This window comes from Rhipicephalus microplus, chromosome 1 (genome assembly GCF_043290135.1).
Source record: "Rhipicephalus microplus isolate Deutch F79 chromosome 1, USDA_Rmic, whole genome shotgun sequence".
Taxonomy (NCBI): domain Eukaryota; kingdom Metazoa; phylum Arthropoda; class Arachnida; order Ixodida; family Ixodidae; genus Rhipicephalus; species Rhipicephalus microplus.
In genome coordinates this window covers 237,649,079-237,675,923 of record NC_134700.1, presented here as the reverse complement: position 1 = coordinate 237,675,923, position 26,845 = coordinate 237,649,079, and the positions used below count along the sequence as shown (strand labels likewise).

The window sequence follows — 26,845 nt, the reverse complement described above, 5'->3', positions numbered from 1 at the left end:
CCCGCTTCCACTGACACAGCTTCAGAGGGCATAATGCAGTACCACTCACTAAAATCAGTCATATTTTTACTATTTCTTGTTTGTATTTGGCACCATTTTCGTTGTTCCGTGCAAACTGTTTACCGACATTCTATAGAATGTGGAGTTGTGTTTTGTGTTGCTTATGGCTATCTTTACACTGCTTATAAATGTGATCCGTCTAGTACTGCACTTCCCTCAAAATAAGGAAAAGCATAACTGCACAACATGTACATGAGAATATCTGGTAACTTCACAGCTCTGTGATACCTACACTCGAGACAGTGATAGACATAGGATAACTTTGCAAGCACGACTAATGTGGCCTACACGCACGTTCAATGGTGTCACTTGCAAGCCTGGAATGAAAAAGTTCTGATATTAATAGATGCTTATGAATGAATTTAAGTAATTAATGACATGATTGTGCCGTCAAAGTTACCTACTCCCTTGTTTCTGGTGTCTCAAATTAGTCTGCTGATATTTCAAGCGTTTGGACATTGTAGCTGCAGTGTGGTTGTGTTGCACTGGGACATTTATTTATTTATTTCTTGAAGCGAATGTCTTGAACTTAAACAGTTGCCTGCGTCTGATTAAAACGTCAAATGTCCCCCGAAAATCTGCTTAAGGTGTGAACTTGGTATCTACATATGTCTATGTGGTATAAATGGTAGCTTATGATTGAGGGTATAAGCTGTAAAGTACAGCATCAGTGAGTGGGCTTCTATACATCTGTGTTATTTCGGCTCTAACATGCTGAAATGACAAGGCCTTTAGTGCTGGCTGCAGCTTACAATAATGGCTATAGAATATGGAAATGCAAACTGCAGTTCTGAGATTTTTTTTTAATAGATACAATAGTGACATGCTTGCTAACATGATAAAGTGCACTTTGCAGAAGGCAGAAAAGTGTAATTAGTTTTTTTTTGTTCCTTCACTTGCATTCGCATTCATGAATAGTAATTAAAAAAAAGGGAATGTTGCAGAGCTTCAGTGGGGATTTCCTTGTCATGTGTTAAAAAGTCAAAGGTGAAGAACACTGCGAAGCAGAGAAGCAACAATGTACACACACACACTTCACTTGTGAGTCAGATGTATAAAAATTCTGCGGCTGCTTGAAGATAGAATATTTCAAAAAGTGTGTGTATTCAAGTGGTTTACTTGTGAAAGCTGGCACAATTTGCACTATTAGCTTGGTACTATAGCAGGAAAGCCCTTGTAATATCAAACCATCTGGGATTTTTTTCAAGTGTTTAATATATGAACAGGCTTGTTTCAAGTAGGGTCACTCTGCACTCTTTAGTTGCACATGCAGCAAAGCTCCAACTTGAATTGGTGTATTACAAACAAAAAAAATTAAAACTTGAGTTTTAGGTCAGTGGTTTGAGTTCTTTCGCTTTCTCTTTGTGCTTACGCTATCTTTGGGCATGAAGTAGCACGAAGCTCTGTTGCTAGGTGCATGGGGTTGTTTTTGTGCATAATACATCACTTAAGATGAAGAAAGTTCAAAGTGGCTCTGTAGGTGACAAGGAAGAAATCAATCGCTTCACTTTGTGGCATGGGGTCTGAGTATCTGCCAATACGGGTAGTCTAGTGTCGCACGCACAATGAATATGGAATCTTTTACAGAGACCATACAAAACACTCTGTGGTTGGTGGCAGCTGCTATCTTGGTCTTTTGCATAGTGCCTTTTTTTTGGTAGTATAATTACTCTCTTTTCATGTGGAACAATTAAGGAGATGATTTCTCTGTTTAGACACGATTCCTTTTCAGAATTTTGTTTACATGAATATGTGCTTATGCTGCAAGTGGAACCAATGTGTGCTTTCCGGTTACTGCTCAGCCATTATGAAGCTCTTGCACGTGTAGTAGCACAGCTTTGCAGGAGGATGTTCTCTAGATATCTGAGTTTATTGGCTATGATTAGTCATATTTCTTGTACTATTTGTGGCACCTATGAATGCTTTTAAAAACATAAGCGACTTGGAAAAAACAATGTTTAGTACCAATTGCAATGAAGTTTCACTTTGTCTGAATTATTTGTAAAGCCCATGTACATATGTTTTCTTGGCTAATTCTGAATTGACGGCTAAACTAAACTGTGTGCACAACTGGCAGATAGTTGATGTCAAAAAAATCCGAGCACTGAATATTGAACATTTTTCGCATGCCTTGGGCAGCTGAAAATTCTCTGTGCACTTTAACTTGTTTCCATCATTCAAGCAGTAAATTGTTACTTGAGGATAGAAAATTGTATTTATGAGCTAAAAGAAAGACAGGCAAAGAGGTCGTATATTCTGGTGAGGTATGTGCAAGGCAGTCTTGAGGTGGGAACCCAGCCCGTTAACCTTCAGGAAGTGAATAAAGTTGTTCACTCACTCTCTCACTCATCCATTCACTCACTCCCTGCCATGCAGGCTGCACCGGCATCTTTGCAGCTCTCACCTACAGCAGTTCCAAAGTTCCCAGCAATCGTAGAATTCACTAATGCAGTTATTAAATGCATGGAATGAAAAATGTTTAATCAAAATCGTGCGACCACCTATAGAAATCACCAACCGTGGAATGTGTAGCCATCACAGCCATGCTGGCTGATATGCAGCGTTAACCCTGCTTAGAAGAGATGTCATGTCGATGACAAAATTTAAGCTCACTTTCATATTATGTTGTCCCTTTCGCTTCTAGTATCCCAACTTTTGTGTTTTAACAATAGATAGTGGTTTGCTGGTTTGTGTTTTATTGCAAGCATTATGATGTGTTTTTATCCCCACAAAGCTTAGTTGTTTATTTCTCTTTCTTTCATTGTTAATTTTCAGAACAACCATGGGCAAGAAAATATGCAGGGTTATGCAACTTCGTATGACAGCTCTTACATCCAGCAAGCTGCCAATGTAAGCCGTTTTGCCACCCAAGTTATGTTTGCATGCACGCTCCAGTCGTTTCAGCACAGTGGCACACTGAATGGGCTGATATTGAATGGCAGTTCTGTGTTCAATTATTGTGGCCATGCTTTGAGTGCAGTTTCAGGGTCTGCCTTGTTCAAGTTACTGTAAAAACTTGTCGATTCGACACTCGGTAATGTGAAGAATTGGATAATCCAGATATGTTTTCTGGTCCTGGCATATGACATCGAATTCTCATTGATTCGGCCACATTTGGCCGCAACCAAGTTGGTTTGGATGATCCTTGGAAGTTTGCCGGGCATGTGGTGCGGTAAATGTGGTACACAAAAGTGCGAAAGTGGCATTCACCGAGAATCAAAATAAGGTGACGCTGTCCACATTGCTCTCTTCATCATTTAGTGACCACGGTTTTATCCACATGTGGTTGTGGCACTTGGCAGCTGTTATATTGTTTCAATTCATGCGCAATGTCACAGAAGTTAAACATGGCAAAAACGGTCGAAGATGAAGAGTTTTTGGCTACAGTCCATATGTTGGCATGTTGCTTGTTCTGTAGATCGGGATTGAAGAAGTGTGAGTTGCTGGCCACTTTACCTGTGAAAAGGTAATTTCATGACATGCGTGTGGTGTTGATGGCAATGCATATTAATGAAGAAGTGCAGAGTATGTTTCGAGCTAACTAAGCATGGGAGTCTGGCGCAATCCAGTGACAAAGTCACTGGATGATGAAAATTGTGGCTCTTACACAGCCTTTATACCAAATAACTATAGGATTCACATATTTATTCATGAAGAAAATGAAAGCATACTGATGTAACAGATATTTTTATTCTTTTCTTGATACTTTTGTTAATGTGGAATTTGATTAATTCAGACATTTATTGTGGTCCCATGAACACCGAATTAACAAGGTTTTGCTGCAATTGCCTATTCTGGTTTTGAAGGCTTGTTTCAAAGCAAAAGTTGTTATGAGATCAGAACATGGATTAAGTGTGCCGCCGTAATTGTCTGCCTCCGTGGGTGTCTGTAACCAGTATCGCAAGCAATAAGAAAAAGTCGGTAAATGAAAAACACCAAGGACGCAATGGGATTCGAACCTGGGTCTGCTGCATGCCAGCCCATTATTCTACCATTCGGCCATGCCAGCACTTGAAAGTCGTTTCCAAACTCGCCTTAGGCAGGCTTGAAGTCGGGAAAGAAATCATGTTAATGTGAGTACTAAAGCATTTTAGAACATGAATGGGACAGCCAGGCGTCACACAATGCGAATTGCATAGCGAGTGGGTCTTTCAATGCTCCAACCCGTCATGAAAGCTTGTTCGTGATCACCTATTAACTGTGGCGCATACCCACTTCAGGCATAATTCTTTTTTGTCTCCAACAATTCTCTGGACAACACTTCAATAAGTGCTGCTTTTCCATGCGTTTGGTTCCTTTGGAATGATGCTGAGTGCACTGTTTCTCAGGGTAAAAAGTAGCCTTGCAAAGTAAGCCTCAGCGGTCCAGTACTAGCCATTACTTTTCAGTCGATTTGAAGAGAAGTGTTATTTCTTGTTGCTACTCGCTTTCACACATGCTGCTTGGAGCTGGTACGTATATTTGCACTGGTTTTGACGTGCCACTGTGCAGGGGGCGTATTCGAAGCACCAGCTTAGCATCTCGCCTTCCCTGGGTGCCTATCGAGGTGGCTCGTTGCCCAATGTGAACCAGATGAGTGGAGGGCCGGCCCATAGCATTGACCTGCAGGGGGCGCTCAGTCACCTCGAGGACATGCGGCAAGGCCGCGAGGCATCTGCAGTGCTTCCTGACCGACCACACGTGCGTGAACGAGGCCGTCATGCCACGGCTCCCCACAAAGGTCGACAGATGGCCTTCGACAAGCGTGTATCCTTCTGGGTATATGCACTGTCAGGCGCCACGAGTCAGCCCACTGTGATTGACACCTTCTTAGAGCAGATAAAAAATAATTGAATAATTGAATTGTTAAAGTAATGTCGAACAAAGTATGATCCAAGCTTAACTATTATTTTATCTGTGAGTAGAAGAGCCCCTAGGGGGTCATACTGTGCTCTTATCTATATTTATTACATTATCTGGTAGCAACATATTAATTATTGCTATACCTTTATCTGATGTATGCAGATGAAGCATGCAGTCAGCATATTTGTGTGTAAAACTAGTGGAACATTGCAAAATAGTTTTATTGTTCATAGTCATAGCGTATCCTTTCATAAAATAGCAGGTCAGCATTCTTAACTTCTACCATGAAATTGATTATGCAACTCATATTCTGATCCTTAAGTGCTTGAGAATGCTTTTATTTTTTAGCCAATGATATTTTGGGAAAGCATTTTTCTATATTTAATTAATGAGCTACATATATAATGTAATAGTTACTTCTGATTGCGTTCAATACCTATTAACTTGGGCAAAATGTTTCTTGTAATTTGTTTGAATTATCACCAGCCAGAGTTGTCGAAGTTCTGGTTAAGACTATAAGCTAACTGTCGTGTTATGTAAGTTAAGAGCTATTATATCCTTGACAGCTTGGAGCTCAGGCCGACGTTTCGCCGTACAGCTCGTCTCTCTACCTTTCCCCGCCACCTGACAGCAGTTGGAGAAGGTGAGCATTTTTTTTAATGCTAATTGATTCATGAAGCTGATGTTAGCCGTATTAATATAGGAGCGTGGAAAATGCGACAACCACTGCCATTGTCTTCCCAGTGGGTGGAGAACTGCTAATCGCTAACTTTTTCTGTGACACTCGCGTTCACGCACATAAGAAAAATATGACGGCAGTTTTCGTTTATTTGATTGAAGAGGAAATGGAATGATGGCAAGTCTTTATTGGATGAAGGGCTTATAGATCAAGTACTCAGCAACTACAGTTTATATGTACTGGCCTGCGAGAAAGTTTTTTTAATGGGAGCACGTTGTTAGACAAATACCTCTACATAGGTATGTTCGCCACATGTGTGGAGTTAATTTGTTTTTTCCATGGCTTGCCCTGCTGTCGATGGCCTTGTCAGTGGCAAATCATTTCGTGTGTACAGTTCACTGACTGTTCTGCTTGATGGGTCTTGTGTGTCAGCCATACCGCACGTATTGCATTGATCGCAAGCCCTGGACGACAATTTTTTATTTTTTCATACCTATGGTAGCCAACTCAGTTTTGCGATAGTACGGGGGACAACATCGTGCTCTTCATTTTGACATAAGTATTTATATGTTCAGAAAGTGGCGTTCTGAGCACCAACACAGCTAAGTCTTTTTTTATTACATTGATAACGTAAGCAGGTTCCTTCGAGGTTTTGAAACTTGAAGTCTTCATTTTGGCTGTTTGAGTTTGCATAATTTTTATGCTTGCGGAGTGCCCTCATTTGCCTAGCTAAATGGTTGAGTTGGTGTTCGTGCCTGTTTTTCGCCTCGCGTGCTGTCTGAAAAAAGGCATTTTATTGTTATTTGTTTCTCTAACACAAATATGAAAAATTTGGAAAAGCTGCCTGTGTGCATGAGCAAAGAGAGGTTGAGTCCATAGGGGAGGCTGTGTTTTAGATGCGTTCAGCACCTTGCCTTCTCTGTCGATTCGCAGGACCAACTCGGACTCGGCACTGCACCAGAGCGCACAGACTCCTCAGGAAAACTTTCCCGGAGTTGGGCCTGCTTGTGGGCAGCGCAGAGGTACCGGTACGCACCGGGGGCTTCCCTTTCTTTCTTTCTCTGCCCTCTCTCGCTTGTGTCTTCTCTCTCTTGCCTTGCTTTTCTCTCTCTTTCTCTTTTCCTCTTCACTGTGTCTGGCTGGGGACTCAAGATGCTGGGACATCGTGTCAAGAAGGGTTTGGTGTTGCCATCTGTACCCTACCCATCTGTCTACTGCATCGCCATTTGCATGAACAGAGAGGACAGCCATTGGTGATGGAAGCATGGTGCTTAACGCCTGCTCTGCATGCAAAATTTGTGCTGGTATGGTGTGGGAGGACTTCCTTTCTGGACATTCTGCACTTTTTGTCTTCGTTTTGTGTTGTGTGCACATTAGACCTTTGTTTTCATCAGTGCTCTCAGGAGGCATTTTGGCTCACCTGCTTTGACTACCTGCTACAAACTTAGGGAACACTAGAATTAGATAATGGTATTCAATTGTGCACCTGGACATAACACTTAGCAGCCTTTTCGTTGCAGTCTATCATCATTCTTCTTATTATTATTGTTATTATTAGTCTCACTCAGCACTGCAGAAGAACAAATAGGTACACCTGAAACATGCAGGCCCAATATATTTTCTTAATTCAGACCATCTCTGTAAAGAAAAGCCTCTTTATAAGTGAAGAAAGGACATAGTGCAATTTTTTGGCAAATTAGAGTGTATTTATATGGTGCCATATGTTTTCTTGGAGCGTTAGAATGATTGATGGCACTGTAACTTTCAGGCTTCGTATATTCACTTTAAAGTTTGTATTGTTGTCTCACAGGCAGTTTTTCAATCAATCGTGATCTGCGTTAAAACTTTCTCATACAAATGATAAAATAAGTGGTTAAGTTCATTCATAAAATGCTCCAGAACAGAAACTAATAGGGCATGAATGTGCTTCAAATTGAATAAAAGCAGCATCAAAGGCAATAGTGTTCTGGACGCTGCTGTTCATTTACTAGTTGTGTGCAGTACGCAGTTGTGTGGGTTGTGTGTTAGCGTAGTCTGGTGTGTGATAATATTGGAGGCTAAAATGTGAATTCACATAATTTGTTAAGTGAGATAATTTTAAACAATATTACTTATTCATTCTTCTTTCAGGTTATTTTTTGCACCTTGTTTTTTCGCATGTGTCGGCTCATTGAGCTCGAGAGTGCGCATGCCAGCATTAGGTTGTGCTCAGTGATTTTTCATGTGTGTATTTCAAGAAGCACGTTTTGGTTGAAAAAGAGCTAGGTCAAGCAGGCTTGATGTTCAGTAGACTGCTCCTCAACGATGCTCGACCTGTGTAGGGTTCAACGGTTTCGTCGCAGTTGACGTGATCTGCAGGAAACAATGCTTGTGCAATAGGCGTAAATTATACATGAATATTGTTTAGCATATGAAGTTGTCGGAGTCATGTTTGTGTGATTGCTTGCAACTGCCGGCAGCGACTGCTTGCAACGGCTGGCTTATGTCATAATTTGATATTGCTAGTTTGTTGTCATGTATGTCATACTTCAAAATTTTATTTGCATTAAGGCATATCACATGTTACATATTCCTTTTATTTGCATTAAGGCGTATCACATGTTACATATTCCTGCCTACTCATGCAAATTACATATTGCAATACATGTTATAGATTAAAGCATATTACAAGTAGTCATAATAAATGCTTGTGGACTTAAACCAAGAAACTGTTGTAGTAGGGCTAGTAATGAATATGATGGGAACAAAGATAATGCACACTAACCTGGCAAAACATAAAGAATCCACGATTCAAAAATATGTATACCTACCGTAGGTTCATCACTAGCATGGAAGCCTAATCGCAAAACGGAAAATCATCGAAGGATAAGGATAGGCTGGAGTGCATACAGCAGGCACTCCCAAACAAGGAATCTGCTGCTGTCCTTAAAGCAAAAAGTGTGCATTCACTTTATTCTGCTAGTTCTAACATATGGGACCTTGGAGTATTACATGGAGCATGGAGTATTACAAAGAAACTAAAGAAAAGGTTAAGGACCTTGTAGTGTGCAATGGAATGAAAAATGGTGCACGGCAGAAAGGATCAGTGAACAAACAGGGCTCGCAGATACTCTAGTTGACATCAAGTGAAAGAAATGGACCTGTGCAGGCCATGTGATTCATAGGACAAGTAGAGGGACAGTTAAAGCAACAAAATTGTTGCCCAAGTTGAGAAAGGCAGACAGTTGGTACAAGTGGTGCTTTTTGGCAGGGATAAAGTAGAATGAGCTCACACAGGATAGGGTAAACTGGATATCATTGCAAGAGGCCTTCGTCCTGCAGTGGACTTAATTAAGCTGAAAGTGGTGATGATCAATGATGAAAATGTTTAAGCATAAAGCTTCAATACATGCATAATGTTTAGTGAGAACATTATCATTATTGTAGTTGAATTTTTCCTCATTGTCTTCTTAGCTTATTTGGGGTGTTGAGTGCTTACACAATGTGTGGCCATTTCATGTGAATGAGTACCGAGGCTGTCAGCATGAAGAGTGGTCGAGATTGGAGTGTCAATATTATTATCATAACATACTTTAAATACCTCAATTTCTTGGCAAATACGGTGGGAATGCTTTGTGGCAAGCATGTAATTTGGCTTATATGAGGGCCATTTCTGGTAAGAACACACATATTTAGGCCATTTTAGCCTTAGGACTTTTGCTCTATCTTGTGTCAACTATGAAATTGCTTTTCTTTGTGTAACAACTATAAGAGTAGTTCAGCAGCGACTTCTGACCTATTTGTCTTCTAGCTCGGGGTACGTTTGGAAAATAGCATTACCTCTTTAAATTAGGTTTTGTGTGCTGTAGGAGATGACTTAATGAAGCTGGTAGCAGATGCCACGAAAAAAGCCAATGTGCACTTTTGAGCTATGTAATGGAATCTGTTGAAGCTTTTTGTTTGTTCCCGTTTAAATTAGTGGTACAGGCTACCGCCATAGGAAGCTCGAGCAGTTGTCATTGAACAACCCTGTTTTGCGTTATGAACACCTGGTTTCTAGGAGCCGCCAAATCATGCTGTTAGCTGTTTAGTATGAGACGCCTGTTGGGGGCAAAACAATCCCTTCAGCCCACCAAGTTATCTGCCTCCCTTGCAGACCCTGTCACAGCACGAGAGTTGGACCAGATGTACCGTGACTGTTCCACACGAGTTGATGGCTTTGGGCAGGAGATCATGGGTATGTGAGCTTATGCGGGTGGGCTCATTTTTTTTTGTGTATGTATATAAAGCGAGTCGTAGTGTAGAGTACAGTGCAATATGAAACAGGCTAGTCTCAAAAATTGTTTTGTTTGGACGCAGGTATAGTTGGAACAGCATTTGGTTCTCGGCTTTTTTCTGTTAGAAAGCATGAATGTTAATGTGTACTTTTTTGCTACACAGATGCCACAGGCATGACATCGATGTAGCCAGCAATATACACGTCATAGATTCCACCTTTGAACTGCAACAGATCGCAAAGGCCGTGCTTTTGCTTGTGGGAAACTGAAAGGATTCCTATTCCAAGCTTTTTGTCGTTTCACAGTGCGGGAGATATGCCTGTATGACTGCGATAAAATCGTTATTGACCATTTTTCAGTGGGGTTTTTTAGAATGGTGGGCATCATTCCGTGGGTAGCTCACTTCTTGTTTGAGGATTTGTTGTAAAATGCTGAGCAGTTCTGCCTCTCCCCACACAAGTAAGCTGAAATGACCGGCCAAGTGTAGTGGGGGCACTACCCCAGAACGGCACTAAAATTTAATACTGGGGGGGGGGGGCAAACTTTTTCCACGAGGAAAAAAAAGACAGCACCTAAACTTCCGCAGAGGTCTTCTGGCTTTCGTTCATGGTGTAGTGCAACGCAGCATTGGCTCGCGCAACAAAAGAAACAAACGACATGCTTCTTCTGCATTGCCCCAGCCACAGAGGCAATGCTCTATCACCTACTGGGGACTTGTCTGGGCCTTCACAAGGCACGCACTTGCCACCTATGCGGCCTTGACTATGACCTTGGTCCACCATCTGGCATAATGCCGGACGCGTAACATGCCGGACGCATAGTTCTCTGCATCAACCGCCCCTAGATTTTCCTCCCCTGGATTTTGTCCAGGAAGCTCAACCATTTCTTTTTAGTTAGGTTATTCCATAGGGCCCACTGGCACCAAGGAAAAAAAAAAATATGAAAGAATGAATGAAAAGCTTGGTGATCAGATAGCGGTAAACGTGGAAGGGAAGCACTTTCGATAATGAGTCCACACCAACGTAGCCGCAGCACTGGACAAGAGACATCGATCTTGAAGGCCTTATTTTTGTTGGCTACGTGCACCATAATCTAATATGTATGTTCATCATAGATGCCATCTTTGAATTGCAACTGATTTCGAAGCCCGTGCATGTGCTTGTTGGACCTAAATTATGTCATGGGTGCGGTGTGCCAAGTTTGGGGTGCTAACAGTATGTGGGAAAATGAAGAAAAAAAAAAAAACGAATTCTGAATAGTTTCTGGCACAGAGTTGACCTGCTTGGAATCTTACGTAGTAGTGACCCCCAGCCTCTCCCCTCTTTATGAGAACAGAAGAAAGCTGCTACCTGAATACTTTGTCGCACATACCTCAGAGAGCTGTTATGGCCTTCACAACTTTCCGAAACAAAGGATGGGCTCATGCTGAAACAAAGGATGGGCTCATGCATATGCATGGGCCTAGTGTCCGACAGAATTGCACAGTTTATAATGATGAGCAGTGGGAGACTGTGCTGTCAGCTCAGACCCAGAGAAACAGCTCTGGGCAATTCGACAGGCCGAGGACGCCACCAGGGCCCAAGGGCTCCTGGCTGACACCTAGGCGTGGGATCCGCGCCACCGAGGCCGCCGGCTTTTTTTAATAAAGCTTTTTTCTCCTCCTCCTTCTTATGCACGGGCATGAGCAATAAGTGGAAGGCGATTCTTGGAATGTTCGCCAAGAAGTACCATTCCTTCTACCGAAGTGGAGATGGGAAAGATTTGGATGTAATATATTGTGTGGTTAGGGTAGTGGTAGGATAGATAATGTAAGGGGTCATGTGCAAGCAGATGAAGAATAGCGACACATACATTTCATATGGATCATGTTAAAGGCAGCTGAGTATTGGTGGTAGTTACATCCTTTATATATACAGTACTCTCACAAAGGCAGTTGAGGAGTGGTGGCAGTTACATCCTTCTTGAAGACAGTACCCTCTCTGAAAACTGGAATTCCTTAAACAGAATGGTTGCTTAAACGGAACAACTACACCTACTGCAATTGGTTGTTTCGTACCTGACTAATGTAACCCTCTTCGTTTCTGTAAATGGAGCTCCTGTGAAACTGAACATGTTTTCGGTATCCCTTCAGGTTCCGTGTAACTAGAGTCTACTTCATAACCTTTTAAATGAGGGTAACATTTGCCACATCTTTCATGGAGACGAAACGTCTAGCACAATTGTAAACACAATATATTTTATTGTTTCAATTAACTGATTCACTATATATAGAAGGTTGGCTTGTAGGGAAGTACCGTAAAATATGGTACATTCTCGTTGTGCCGCCAGGTTGCCGTGCACCTCGGCATGCTCGATAACGTTTCTTCTAAAGGCTGTCGTAAAATGCCGTCAGCTACCATTCATTTCTGAAGAAAATAGAAAAAATAAAACTGCAGACTGACAGCAGATAACCGAGGCACTATGGCATTGCTAGAACACTGTAGGCCTTGCCTAGCCTTGCCCAACGGCACCTCTGCTGATGCTCTCGATGGCAATGAAGGCTTTCGACTCCAGCTGCCGATTGTTGCGAGACTTTCATATTTTTTTTCTGCCAATGACAAGTATATAAGACGAGGGTCGACTTTTCTTTTTTTTTTTTTAATTTGACATATATTCCCGCTTTTACAGTAGTTCGAGACAATTCACGCCTTCAGTTTCGAGTTCTCGACATGGTGTGTACACACTGCTTGAATTGAGCCTTTGAATTTCTCCTCACTGCACTTTCCCTCTGTGAAGTGCATTCATTCTGGTTGGATGAGCATTTCTTGTGTATGTGACTGAATACCCTCCTTGCATATTTCTCATCATGCAACACGAAGTGGCCTGTTGCTATTGCCATGTAGCCTTTCACTGGCTTCTCCCCACCTGAGTGTTTTCAATGATTGTTTCCACACATTTGTGTTTTCCACCACAGGTATGCAGGACATGAATAGTATGGCCATGGATGGAATGAATATGAAGGGCTACTGGGATCCCAAGGGGGGAGGGGGAGGTGACTGCTACGGGAACAGCCTTTCTAGTATGGGATGTGTGAGTACTACAGCTTTTCTTTCTTTTTTCCTTTTATGCACTCAAACAGTATGCGCTGTGTGAACACCGAAAACAAAATTGTTTTTGTTGTATGTTGTGTGCTTGTCAGTAGCTATGTGCATGTGTGTGTGCAGGTTGTGCTTTCGTATTGCTGTGCCAAGTTATGAAGGGGGAGGGTGGAACATTATGTGTGTAATGTGTTACACTACTAGCAGGATTATAAAGGATGGATTTGTGGTTCTAGAAAAGTTTACTGACGTTTTTTCGATCTGGTGCCTGACTTATGGCGTGTTGGTATCAAGGAACACCACTGTAGCTGAAGCCTTGCTCTTTGCCTCACTTTATTTTACCGACAGGCCAACCAAATTTCTGCTAACATTGATAAGAAAAGAAAGTCCCAACACTTAAAGGGTTTGTTAAATTGCTAGCTTTAGCACATTTTAAAGTGTTCACTGACTTGTGCCTTGTATACTGGCTTTACACAGGGAATTTCAACCCAGCAGCAGCATCAGCAGCATCAGCAGCACCGACCGAAATCCTGTGATGTCCCTGGAATCAAGTCAGTTTGCTATAGAAAACATATTCACATGACAGTATACTTCTCTAATTAATGGCCCGGATGGTAGACATGGCAGTGCATGTTCTTCTAATGTGGCTGAAGAGCAGATCACTGTATAGAACACTGTTGATATATCTGTTAGGGTACCACAGATAAAGAGCACACGATACAAGAAACCATGAGATATGGCCCACAAATATTGCTGTGAAAACAATATGTCGCTTTCAGAAAAATAATTAAGGTTGCATAGGAAGACATCATGCTATAGGAAGCAAGCTCAGTAAAGCTTGATATTATTGCTGCCTGGTGGTTAAATTAGTCGCAAAATGCTTTCATGGATCGGTTGAACAAATTTTAATTCTTTATGAAGCTTTAATGAGGAGAGTGAGAGGATTCGAGGGCCTTGTTTTAGGTTAGCCACAACCACACGAAGAAATAGTGAACTAAGAGAAAGTGAGAGCAATAAGAGGTGCTATCAGTTGGTTAGGTAGACTGAATTCTAGAGAACTTGTCTGTAGTTGAGCAGGGTACATAATTGAAAAAACTAAATCTAGTGAATACTTTAACAATAAGAAATACATATGCAGACAATAATATGTCAAATTTCGAGAAGTTATTTCCACTTACAGCGTATTAGTTATGTTTACCTGACCTGCTTACGTCATGGTGTGAATGTGGGTGTTGTCTTGCAGTATTTACCTGCCTCAGGACGAGAGTGGCGACGGGACAGCTTTGGCATCCAGTCCCGGTGCAGCGGGTGGGCCTCCTCAGGGGGCAGGGGGACCGGGTGCTGGAAGCCTTCAGGCACCTCCCATGGGCAATGGCAATACGGGATCGCTGCCTGACTTGACCAGCCTGCACTTTCCTCCACCTCTGGCGACCCCACTTGACCCCTCGGAGGAGCTTGCTCATCAGCAGCAGGGAGCCAGCCCGGGGCCTCCGTCCCTGCCACCCCTACATCCCGGTCAGAGCCCTGCCTCTGCGGCGCTTGACAGTGCGAGGCTTCTGGTGCAGTCGGCTTACACTAAACAGGCATTCGTGATTCGACTCCGTTGCTTTACTTGTGTAGAAGCCCAGTATATGATTAAGGGTGAAGGGTGGGTGGAAGGGAAGGTGCTCCATAAAGAGACTGCTGGTGATAAGACAGCAAAAATGAGTGGTGATAAATGGGAGATGGTTGTCCAAGACTGAACCTTTTTGAACCTTTAGTACTCTTAGGTACTTCGTATTTATACGATCACCATTCTTACATTAAAGGGCCCCTCACGATGTTGGGGGTTGAAAATGAACCAGCTTAGTAGTTATTGTGTGTGCAGACTTGACATCTTTCTGAGGGGCAAGAAAAGTTTAAATTTTAAACATAAAGTTGTGCACTCATGCTTTCCTTTGAGAGTGGTGTATTTAGACAGAGTGTGGAAGCCACAGTCATGCATGCCTATATAACAGGTGCTCCTTGTAATGAAAATGACTGCTACCTGTATCAGTTCGGTTCTTCATCCAGTGTGGATCGTGCAATGCGACAGCAACAAGTTTGTCACATGGCAAGTGAAGGCATGGCAAAAAACTGGAAATCTTGTCACGTAAATTGGGCTTATTTCCTCATTTCCACCTAGTTGAACTTTTCCAATTGATTATAACCTGCTGAATAGTAAAACAAGTAAAGAACTCTTGATGTAGAACGCTCCGTACGAATTCCAATTGTGTAGTGAATATCTGCAATGGACAAGGCGAGAAGGCTTGCGCAGTTGACATCTGCGAACTTCACAGTCGACAGATACAGAAGGCATCTGTTTACTTCGATCCACATAATTGCATCTTTTGGTTAGCTTTAATCTCGAATTGACGTGCCAGTCGGTACCTGTGTATTTCTATGTTGCAAAACTTTTATTCAAGTCCTGTAATTCTCCTTTGTGAGATAACATGAACATGGCTGTTCGCTTGCCAAGGTTGTGTCGATAATAGTGATCAAAACAATGTCTCCAATCGTGGCAGGGTCAATTTGGTTTTGGAAGCATAGGATGCAGTAAGTGTGTTAAATGCACATCATATACCACTAAAAACTGCTATCTTTGGCCTGCCCTGTAAAGATTTTAGTGTGAACAGTAGTTCATGATGAGTTGTCACTAGAACTGTGTGTATAGCAAAGTTTGGGTGCGAAGCAATTTTGGATATTGTAATCCGAGGACGAATTGAATCCAATATTTCTCGAATATTTCTAGAATATTTTTTTAATACCTTGAAGTGAAATTGCAAAAAGAAGGTTAGAGAAGATTTTTAAGTATATTCTTAAGAGACAGCAACATGGAAGTGCTCCTTATGGCTAGGTTAATAATGAACTGGATGGGTGATGTTTCATAATTGTCTTATCAAGAATGAGGCAGTGCAGAGGCTGAACTGTACTATTTACGTACATAATTTGGTGCAACCGAAGTGTTACCGACAACACCTTATATGTGAAGAAAGGCAAAGATACTATTTCTTCAGCCTCTCCTTCTCTTTCAATTTCTGTCGAAGCCTAATTGATGTGGCTGACAAGCGCGTGCTCCCTTCGAGTCTAAAGCTCCAAATCTACTTGTAGATGTCAATACAGTCGACTCCCGTTCCTACGAAGTTCACGGGAACCGCGAAAAACTTCGAAATAAATGAACTTTCAATTAAACAAAATGCACAAAAAGCTTCATTGCTTCAAACCTGACAGTTCTCTGAGAAAGCAGTCTGTCTTCTTGTCTTGCCTAACATGGCTACAGCTAGCAAGTTTTCCAAGCACTATACACGTTGAAGTGCTTCTTCAGCATTGTATTCAACAAAACATAAAAGCCGCAGCGCTAGAGCAAAACCCGCAGCAACATCGGTAGTCCTTGGTGGCGATTTGTTTCTCTGTCGTTGTCCACTGGCTGAACCATCTGCACAATTTTTCTGGTTGTTAGGTGACCACATGCAGCGAGGCTGCTGCCCACGGCAGCAAATTTTTCAGAACGGACGTCACTAAGAACGGTCCCAAAACTACTGTTGTCGAGTTCACTTGTTTGCACTTGATGAAATTCCTGAGCGAATTGGGCTTAATGCCGTACTTTCGTTCGAGGTCTTGCTTGGCAGTGCCTCCCTGGTCAACTTCTTTCAAGACTTTTGTCGTCAGGTCAAGCGATCGCTAAGGGCCGCGAGTTCCCATTACCAAACATTGCCACCACAACACTCAAAATTGTGCTGTGGAACACCCACCGTGCATTGGCAGGCGAGTTGGTTTATCATGCTATGTTTGAACATTGCAACTGGATGTGGATGGAGCACAACACAGAAACACACACACAGCGCTGTGTGTGTGTTTGAGCGCTCTTTTCAGCTAGCGTCCAGTCGCGCTCTTCTAACCTCAACAAGACTTTAACCCAGCATGCGGCTGAAGCACTTGACACATCACAATGAAATACCTAGTTAACTGATGCGATCAATGCGATATGCCGGCGTTGACTAAACAAGATGGCCACTTCATAAACTGTGGTGCTGTGGGCAGTAGCGATAGGAACAACAGTGCTGTCTTTGCGGTCTTGGTACATGAAAATTCCCCATTTTATTGGAAAATTACGGTCTTCTTGAGGCCTTTGACTTAAAAATACCTTCTAATTAACCAGCATTACAGGCTTTTAACATTAAATTATTGAGCATTTTTTCCTATAGGCGTACTTGCAAAAGTGAAGGGACCACTTGTTGGCTTTTAATTAACTGAAAATTCTAATTAAAAGACTTCAGATTATCAGAAATAGACTGTATATAAGAACATCCGAAATTCTGAATGCTTAAAATTTTCGGTGTTTGGTTTTTTGGACTTCCTGCCCAAATTTGAGGTCCAAAGCAGCATTGAGCTCCCATCTCTGCCACATCTATCGCCTCCATATTGGAACCAGCGTTTTCTTGAGTGAATTTGTTTCTGCAGCAGAGCCTGCAAGGCTCGCTCGTGTTTTCCGTGTCCTTCTTGTCTCTGTGTCGTCGTTTTGTTCTCGCGCTAAAACTATCGTCGGCCTGCAAGGCAGTTTCTGCAGTAGTATGTGTGTGATGGGGTGAAGCATATTGAAAATCTGAAGGGGCCACTACCAATTGGAAGTTGACCATATTTGTCTTTAGGAAGTTCAAATAGTAAAGTTTCTGCATGAATCAAATCGAATAGAAAACACTGTTAGAAAAATATTTGAAATTTCGAATATTTGCGCACCCCTAATTGTCTCAGTATTTACATAAAGAACATGCACCTTTCTATAAAAAAATATTTCTAGAATATTGCTCAAGCAGTGCAAATAATTTAAAACGAAAAAAAAACAAACTGCTCATTACAGCCTACTCTCGAAACCAGCCTAGCATGTGTCATTGCCATCACAACAACCACGGAAAGTGACAGCAAGATGACGGCGCAGAGCTTTCCATCTGGTTGCACAGAAGCGCATTCCATTGATAATTGTCTTATGCTCCAATCTAGCACATTACGGCTTCATTCTGTAATCAGTGCAGTAGTTGTTAAGCCAAAACAACTGACCAAGTCATTACGGACAAGCCGTGTTTGCTGTGCGTATCTCACACGTCCTATGTTTCTTGCTTCAAGGTCTCTTGTGACGTTTACAGGTCATCAGCCAGCTAGGCACTCAGTGTCCATGTTTATGTGAGCTTGATGAAGCGAGGGAAGAGGCGGACAGGAAAGTTTCCAAACTTATGACCACTCTGTTAGAGGAAAGCTCTCTATTCAGGCTGCCGGAAAATTCAAATTTTGTGTGAGCTCTATCTTAGTTTCACCGGTCTTAGTGACAAAATGAGGGCACTCGAAATATTTTTACAATGTTTTGTTTGGCTATGATGAGGCTCAAGTCCACAAGGCACGCTGTAGTGGAAGGCTCCGGATAACCTTGATCAACTGGGGTGATTTTATGTGCGCTGACATTGAACAATACATGGGGCGGGGTCGTTGAAGGGGCTTCAACCTCCCTCTTTCCCGAAATTTTCGTTCCTATTGTATGCATATGTATTGCACGAACACACATATTCATGAAGATATGCTCCCTTCTTCGAATGAAAATCCTGGCTGTGCCCCTGTAATAGACCGTGAGAAAATGCCACTACCCTAGATGACCACCTCAGTTTGCAGATACAGTAGACTCCTTTAAAACGAAACCTGAAGGGACCAGAAAAATCTGTTTCCTTTAAGAGCAGTTTCGTTTACTGAGACATAAACAAGGGTATAATATTCAAGTACGAAACCAAACCTATTAGTGGCAGTTCTTCCATTTAAGCAGAAATTTCATTTAACGAGTTTTGTTTCATAGGAGTCTACTGTACCACTATGTCTGCAGGTTTTGCTGATGAATACTTTCCTGTTCTAACTAATGCTAGGTTCACTGGCCACCGCAGGTTCCCCAGGCTCGCCACGTGGCTGCACCAGCCCATCGGGGGGCCGGCATGCGAGCCCTGGCCCTGCGCCGTCGCCGTCGTCGCGGCGCCGGGCGCACCATAACTCAACCAGCATGGTGCTGGGATCCGGCGGTCGCCTGCACGGGCCGAGCGGGCAGCAGTCTGCCACGGTGGGCGCACCCCCCGGGCAAGTACGTGCACACTCCCCCCTGCACCGCCGACACCAACGACCCCACCCACCCCGGATCACCGTTGAGGTAGGGAGGAAGGAGGAGCCCCCTCCGTGGGAAACAACACTTGACACATCACGGGCTGTAGACCTTCTTCAGGGGGCATTGAGGAAGCTATAAGCACAGCACTGCTCTTGCAGTCATGAAATTCGGTTGGGCTTATTGAAGGGATTGAAGGGATTATTGAAGATTGGCTATAAGCGGGTCAATTGTTTTTTTTTGTTGTTCGCGCCGAGTGAAGTGGGGAAATAAAAATGCTTGCATTGAATTTTCGGAAAGGCTTCGGCATTGAGTATTTGTTAGAAATTATTCAAGAAGACTGTTACAGACGGGTCGATGTCCGGTCCTCTTCATATAGGCAACCCTGGCCACAGCCAAGCAGTTCGTCACCTTTTTTCTGTTTATTTTGGTTAGAGTACAATTTTTTTACGACACTTCTCCAAGATTGTGTCTTATGTTTCTCACAAAGGCTGGGGTACCCCTCCGTTATGTCTACAGTGATCATTTGCAGATTGAATACATGGGTTACTAATGTTTCTATGGGTTAGGGATACAAAGAACAAACCTGGTAAAAAAAAGCAGCTTTGAGAGACACATTAGACCTTTTGTTTTCTTTCTTCTATCACAGCTGCATTTTATTTTTATTGCTTAATGGTTGACATGACAATGAAAATTATCTTTGTTATTTATGAAGCTAAAGGGATGAAATTCGGCATGCAGATGTCATTTGTTGTGCTGATATCATAACTGAAATCGGTTTTGAGCTATCTAACATAACTTACGAGTTGCAACACTTGATAGACGCTCAATGTCATGCCAAATTTAATTAGCTAATTAGACACAAGCTTATCAAAATTTTTGCATAAGGATATTTACAAGGGTTCATTTTGTGGCGTAATGCTATTGGTTTATTTTTAATATTTAAGTAAGAACATAATTTTTTCTGAAATGTCCTGCACATATTGTATTATCAACAACTTTTACAAAAAGCCAATTACGAAAGTCTGTATGATGTGCGCACAAGTATGGACAGCTTTACGGTGCTCATCAATGCCTCAGAATCCCAAGTGCAGGAAACAGAATGGCTATAGCTTAATTTGTTGGAAATGGCACAGGGATGACTGACAGCAACTGCTCAAAAAAACGAAACATGAGAAAATGGAGCTCAAAGAAATCGGAGCTAGAAGCCGATAAAACGGAACTCGGAAGGAAGCTGGCTTTCTTTTTCATTGGAGAAATGCATCTTTGTGGCTATCTTGAGCTACAATCTGTCCTCTTTATGATGATGCCAAAATGTTGGCCCTTTGCCAAGAGAAAGCTACAAATTCACATTTTGCTAAGCCCAATTTTCACATAGCTTTTGACGACAGCCCACCAGTAAAATGTTTATTTCTCAACTTATACTACTTATTTTGATCTAAAATCCCTCTTTGATGTAAAACATTGTCTCAGGATTACAGAAAAAAATTAATTGAAAAACTGAACATCTTGACCAAATTTACAATTTTCATTGCCACGTCCCCCCTTAATGATCACTGCCACATCTGTATGGGGACAGCTTTTCGAATGTCCTGGGTTATATGAACATTTTCAAGGCTTCGTCACTTTTTTTATGGCACTAATGCATTAGTTGAGCTAAAAATTATATTGTCATACGGTGGTCTGTTTATTTTGGGCATAGTTTATGCCTGTAAGGGTCTGATATCCCCACTCGATTATCAATGCAGCTGCACTTTTACTGTTTCACCTTTGCTTGTATAGAGCATCCCAGATATTGCAGTAGTTGGGATACTTTTACCCTCTCATTGTACTTTTTAAAATTGGCAAACAAGTGTTAGAAAAGAGGGCGGGGGTATTTTGTCCTTATTTTGCCCAAAAAACGTCTAGCTAATTGGCTTCACAGAGATAGATGCTGTGCTTATGCGCGTACCGTATTACATGTTGAGGAAAGGAAATGTTCTTGAGTTTTGCATCCACTGAAGAGGGTCTCCGTGCCTATCATTGGATTAATATGCTTTGTGTTTGACCCTTGCTCCCAATGGGTCCTCTGTCATTTAGGCACCTGCTTGATGCTCACTTGCTACTATACTCCCTCTGCTGCTTATGCATGCCTTAGTGCTGTTGCTTTGTGGACCCAACTTGCGCGCTGAATCGCAGAGTTTCTGTACCATTCTTGCATGATTATTGTGGCCTTGCTGCTTTGTGGATGGAATAGATATGAATGTGTTTGTGCAAATACTGTTAGGACGTTGGCGGCACAATTTTCATTGCATAAATGCAGATTGTGCAGTCCGTACCTTGATAGCATAATGAACAAAAATGTGAAAAAGGGGAAGATACGATGTTAGACTACAAATTACCTGGTAATTTTGTCTTAGAGTAAAGATATGCTTGAAAGATGTCTGAACAATCCACGGTGATGCTTGGTGCATTGCTAATGTTCTTTTTATTGCCGCAAAGTTAGGTTGCAGGTGCCATCAACAACAACAACAAAAGAGTGGAGGGGAACAGCGACTTGAGCATAGGCTAATATTAGACTAGGCTTGTACGAATATTTGTGCTCATTGACTAATCGAATTCGCTTCTATTCAAATTTGAATTATTGCGAATTTCAAAGTATTAGAAATAAACAAATAAGTACATTAATCTCCATAAAGGTGGCTTCACTGCTGCAAAGCCTCACTCCAAGGCAAAATGAACATAATAGCTTCACATCGGTTTATGTGATTCAAAGTTTAAAAGCTTGTTATACCAGCTTATATGGTGGAATTATAGTAAATATTGAAGCTTAACATGTTTTCTGGTTATCACTTGCTTTCTACTAAAAGTCAAATCCTTCTGCTGTACATAGTTTTCACATGATGCCATATTGTGGCTATTGTGACTTTTTTTACCTCAATAGAAAGTGTCAGTTCATGGGAGGACACCCAGTTATTCTGTCCCCTTCTTCTTTTCTGCTCTCCGCACTTTCTTCTCTCTGCCATTTGTGCTAAGGGGGAACATAAAGGAACGCGATGGCACTTCGACACCAGTCTGGTGCCACCGTTTCTTGCTCCGCGCATCCAAGAAAGTGTGCGTGCAGTTAACCAGCTGGTACTCCAAGATGGTAACCACGTTGATGAAAGTGAAAACTATGTATTCAGAGTTGCTTCTACTTCCTTTGAACCAAATGGAATCTGTTTGCACATTCCTTTTTTTGAGTTTTAAGAAATATTGTGCAGGTTAGTTGAGTCATGAAAAATATGCTCATTTCCCTGATAATGTGTGATGCATACTATTCGAACTTGATTTGAGATTATTCAACCAAGTCACCATTCACTTCGAATTCGCTTCGGCACTAAAATGTACTATTCGCCCAAGCCTACCTTAGACCGTTGCTTTTTTTCTGTGATAAATGTACCTAAGTGAAAAATATGCCTACACAGGCCAGCTTCTAAAATAAACCTGACTCGCTGCTTGTAGGGACAGCATCCCCACACCTCTCGTAGTGATCAAGCCTGCTTCCCAGCGGTTCACATTTGCTGATGTGCAGCGTCATCGGAATGACCGCGTGCGCATGCCGGCATTGCACTGTTGCACGTATCGTTGTAGACAAGAGCCACCTTGACACTTTGCAGTGTGCCACACAGGTCTCACTCACTGTTCATGCGGTCTGTGTTGAAGATTTGCTGTGCCCATTTTGTGCCTTTAGTCGAGGGCCGTTAACCACCTTGTAACAAGTCTGATGCTTTGCAACTACAGTGAAACCTCATTAAACCGTACCCGCATAAACAGTAGTTTTATTCTAAAAGTAGTGAAGTGAAATCCCGACTCGGCGGCCATCGAACATAATGCATTTTGTATCTGCATAAGCCGTACCAGCTTATCGCGTATGTATCGGCTAATAAGTAGTTTTTCCAGTTTTCGTTGCGCACTTGCCTCGGCATGTCGTCCCCCACTGGGCGTCCCGACAGAACAGCAAGCCCCAGAGATCAAAACACGCCTCGCTTGTTTGTGTTGATGATGATGGCAACTGTGTTGGTGAGCGCCATCTCTTGGATTTTTCTGCAACAAGAAGCACTCGGCCGGCTAGGCTTCTGGTGTTGTCGACGCGATGGCGCTTTGCACAAACTCGCAAACACAGTGTGCGCTTGCTTTGCTTTCTTTGTTCCTTTGGCGCCGTGCATAGGTGTTCTCTGGTTGATCCGTGCCGTACAGCTCTCGTATCGTTTTTCACGTGTTGTGTATGTGTGCTTGTGCTGCTTCGTACTTGCGTCATGCCGAAGCTGGGACAAAAGCATCGAGTGCTGAAAATAGAGGAGAAATTGGACATAATTCGTGCTATTGAAAGTGGCACGAAAAAATCGGCGCTGGCACGCGAAAAGGACCAGCCGTTAACCACGGTGTGTGGAATTTGGAATTCCAGAGAGAAGTTGCTCGGCAGTGCTGCTGCAACTGCGAAAAGGTGCCGGCTACGCGGTTCGGCGTTTTCGAATGTAAGTGGCTGGTGAAGTGGCTAAAAGCTGCACGGTCAAAAAAATCTGCCTATCAGCGGACCCCTGCTCGTGGAGAAGGTCCTGGTTTTTGCCTCGCAGCTCAACCATGACAACTTCGTGTGCAGCAATGGCTGGTTGGCCAGATTTAAGATGAGGCACGGCATTACCACGAGGACTGTTTCGGGAGAAGGTGCTGCTGCTGACGTGGATGGCGCGGAGCAGTGGCAAAATAGTCACCTGAAGAACATCTTGGAAGACTATGCACCTGAGGACATCTTTAATATGGATGAATCTGCGCTATTCTTTAAGCTGCTACCAGACAAAACGCTCGCGTTCAAAGGTAAGACGTGCGCCAGCGGAAAGCACGCAAAAGACAGAATATCAGTGGAGTTTTGTGTAAACATGACTGAAACTGACAAAACTCCGCTCCACGTGATTGGAAAGTCGACGAAGCCTAGATGTTTCAAAAGCGCCCGGTTGCTATCAGGGGTCAGCTATCGCAACAACACCAAAGCATGGATGATGGCAAAACTCTTTGAGGAGTACGTGCGCCTCATCGATCGTCGTTTTGCAGCTAAGAACAGAAGAGTTGTTATTATTTTAGACAACGCTTTGTCGCACGTCGCCCTGGACAACCTGACGGCTGTGAAGTTGGCGTTTTTGCCACCAAACACAACAGCGATTGCCCAGCCCTTGGACCAAGGCATCATTCGAGCTGAATGATGCCTTGATGACGAGAAGAATCTGCTGCGCAGATTTCTTCTCGTCATTGAATGTGGCAAATTATTCTCCATCGACATGATTGGCGCGATTCACCTGCTCGAATACTCGTGGCGGCAGGTTGAAGCAACGACAGTTCAAAATTGCTTCAAGCGTGCTGGCTTCAGTGTGTGTGCGGGCGACGCATATGACGGCAGTGACACCATCGACCAGACTTCGGACATTGTAGACGAAGCTTGCAAAACTCTGCTAGCTGAAGTGCTGGAGTGGCACGGCGTTACGGAAGGCATTTCCTTCCCCGACTTCAGAGACGCAGACAGCGATGTGCAGACATCTCCGGGCATATCCGACGAAGCCATTGTTGCCTCGGTTGTCGAAGTGTCGCCAAATGATAGTGATGAGGACGACATAGAAAGCAACAACACGGGTGATCCAGGTCCGACAGTGGCCGAAGCTGCGCATTGCGTCAGCGTCATGCGGGTATTTGCCGAGAAAAGGGGGCTGGCGGAAAAGCTGGCTCATAGCATAAGTGAGTTTGAGGCCGCTGTCGTTGCTGCTAGGCCGCCGCGTCGTCAAATGAAGATTACAGACTGTCACGCGAAGTTAATAAATTACTGAACGTTTTTTGTTCTTTCATCGCACTTCCTGAAGGTTTCTTTTTCTGACAGGTAAGTGAGCGACCTGACACTATTTCGGTTAAGCAGTACTACCGTTTAGTACGTACTTTTTTCGAGCTTCGGCCAACTACGGTTTAACGAGGTTTCACTGTAGTTAAATGGTGTGTTTATAAAGGCCCTAATAAAAAAAATGCTCTCCTAATATAAAGATATGTTAGAAAAATATGCTTCTCAAAACAAAAAGTTTCTTTAATCTATAGCCTAGAGCAACGAAACTTTTGTTCTTTTCATAGTTTTTTATGCTGTTAATAAAATTGTAATCATTATTATAGTAAATAGCATAGTTTTTGTTTTACATCATGACAATGTGTGAAGTATAGCCCTTTTTGTGGACACGCCTTTTCTGCCACTAAACTTTTACGGTTATGAGCCATTAACAGCTCGTATTGCTCTGCATTTACTGCAGAATGTAAATAACAAGAAAAGTGTGTATAATGCATTTAAATTAACAAGAAAAATTTTAATGTGAGGAGTCTTTAAATGTTCAGTTCATGCTAATCGCTTACTTTATGTTAATTATAATTATATAGGTGATGTAAGGTTTTAAAGAAGATAAATATACTCTTCACATGTTCAAGTATATGTAAAAAAATTTTGTGCTAATTTGGCAATCATTACTATACCAGAAACATGATGCTCAAGCAGAGAAGTTGCTCAAAATTGCATTTTGAGAAAACACATTTTAACTGTAGAAATGAAAGCTAATCGATATAGGAAAGATAGGCTTTTTAAAATGGTTTCTCCCATCATTGGAGCTTGTGAATTATGGTTATTTTGAGCATGTGGCTTTGGTGAGCTTCTCATGCGAAATGCAATGGCCAACAGCAGGGTAACGATTTTCAGGGGACTCTAGACAACGAGCTCTTTTCATTTCCTTATGGCTACCTTGTGCTCTTGAAAAGCAATTTTAAACTACTTGGAGTTTAATTACAACCTTGATTTTTTTTCGTCTTGAAAGAAGAGAAACTAAAACTTATGAGAACTAGTAAAAACGAAAAATAAGTAATTTTCGAACAAGCTTTAGTTTTTCGAGTAGCATCTCCCCTTAACGGCTGTTTGTTTCATCATAATGTATAACAGCCATTTAGTGTGCTTTCTTGAGTTCATTGTACCTTAAAAGTTATGATATTAGTAGGATTTGAATCTAGTTCTGTCTTTCCTTAGCTAAGATGTATTCGCAATATTAGCCTCCTTCAGAAACTGCATGCATTACTGTTGTCTGCAAGCATGCTATTTACAGATGTCTTAAGTGCTGCAGTGTTTATTAAATTTTATAGCTATGAGTGTGAGTATCGTGGTATGATCGCGAGGCGCCATCGTGAGGTCATTGTACTGATAGCATTGTTTAAATCTGAAAATGTGGGTTGTACTGGCCCACAAAGCTTTCATTTGCTTACTTGACCTGCAGCTTTGTTTGAGTGTACATTCATAGTACTTCTTTTGAAATATATCCTAGTTCTAGTCTGCCAGCATCTGGCTAATTGTTTAGTTAACAAACATAGCAATCTTTAGGTTGTCCTCAATAACTTCAATTAGTTGCAGTAGAACCTGATCACTGTGTGTGGTTATAAACATTTGGATCTGTTTGGCTGTCTCCGCTGGGTCTAGTCTATGTGCAGGATGTTTACGTAAGTTGAGACTGTCCCGCTAAATCTGAGATGGTTGGCGGCTCTATGCATGCCGGTGTATTTCAGAACGTGTGGGCTATACTTATGGTAGTCACCACTTCTAAAGCGCGCAAGCAGTGCCGTGTCATGACTGTGGTAGATTTTACACTATATAGACCGAATGGTATTGAAGGCATTAATTCAGAGTAAGGCAAAGCTCCCATTCTCTGCTCACAGTTCTTACAAGAAAGTCTTTGCTTTCGAGAGCAGTGGTGAGAGGCAA

The 26,845-nt window shown here is 42.4% G+C and overlaps 1 protein-coding gene across 7 annotated transcripts in view; it reads left to right on the top strand.

Annotated features, from left to right (window-relative positions):
* The window catches only part of LOC119159495 (CREB-regulated transcription coactivator 1), a 76,158-nt gene that overhangs the window by 2,019 nt on the left and 47,294 nt on the right, over window positions 1-26,845 (top strand). Inside the window, exons 2-10 of one of the 7 annotated variants that reach the window (XM_075891656.1) lie at window positions 2,836-2,910; window positions 4,552-4,740; window positions 5,469-5,545; window positions 6,515-6,609; window positions 9,717-9,797; window positions 12,791-12,906; window positions 13,392-13,465; window positions 14,158-14,459; window positions 18,854-19,110. In XM_075891656.1, coding sequence (XP_075747771.1) covers window positions 2,836-2,910; window positions 4,552-4,740; window positions 5,469-5,545; window positions 6,515-6,609; window positions 9,717-9,797; window positions 12,791-12,906; window positions 13,392-13,465; window positions 14,158-14,459; window positions 18,854-19,110 — 1,266 coding nt within the window. Of the gene's footprint in view, window positions 1-2,835; window positions 2,911-4,551; window positions 4,807-5,468; window positions 5,546-6,514; window positions 6,610-9,716; window positions 9,798-12,790; window positions 12,907-13,391; window positions 13,466-14,157; window positions 14,498-18,853; window positions 19,111-26,845 lie in introns of all 7 variants that reach the window. The other 6 variants (XM_075891657.1, XM_075891654.1, XM_075891655.1 and 3 more) reach the window with 6 other exon arrangements.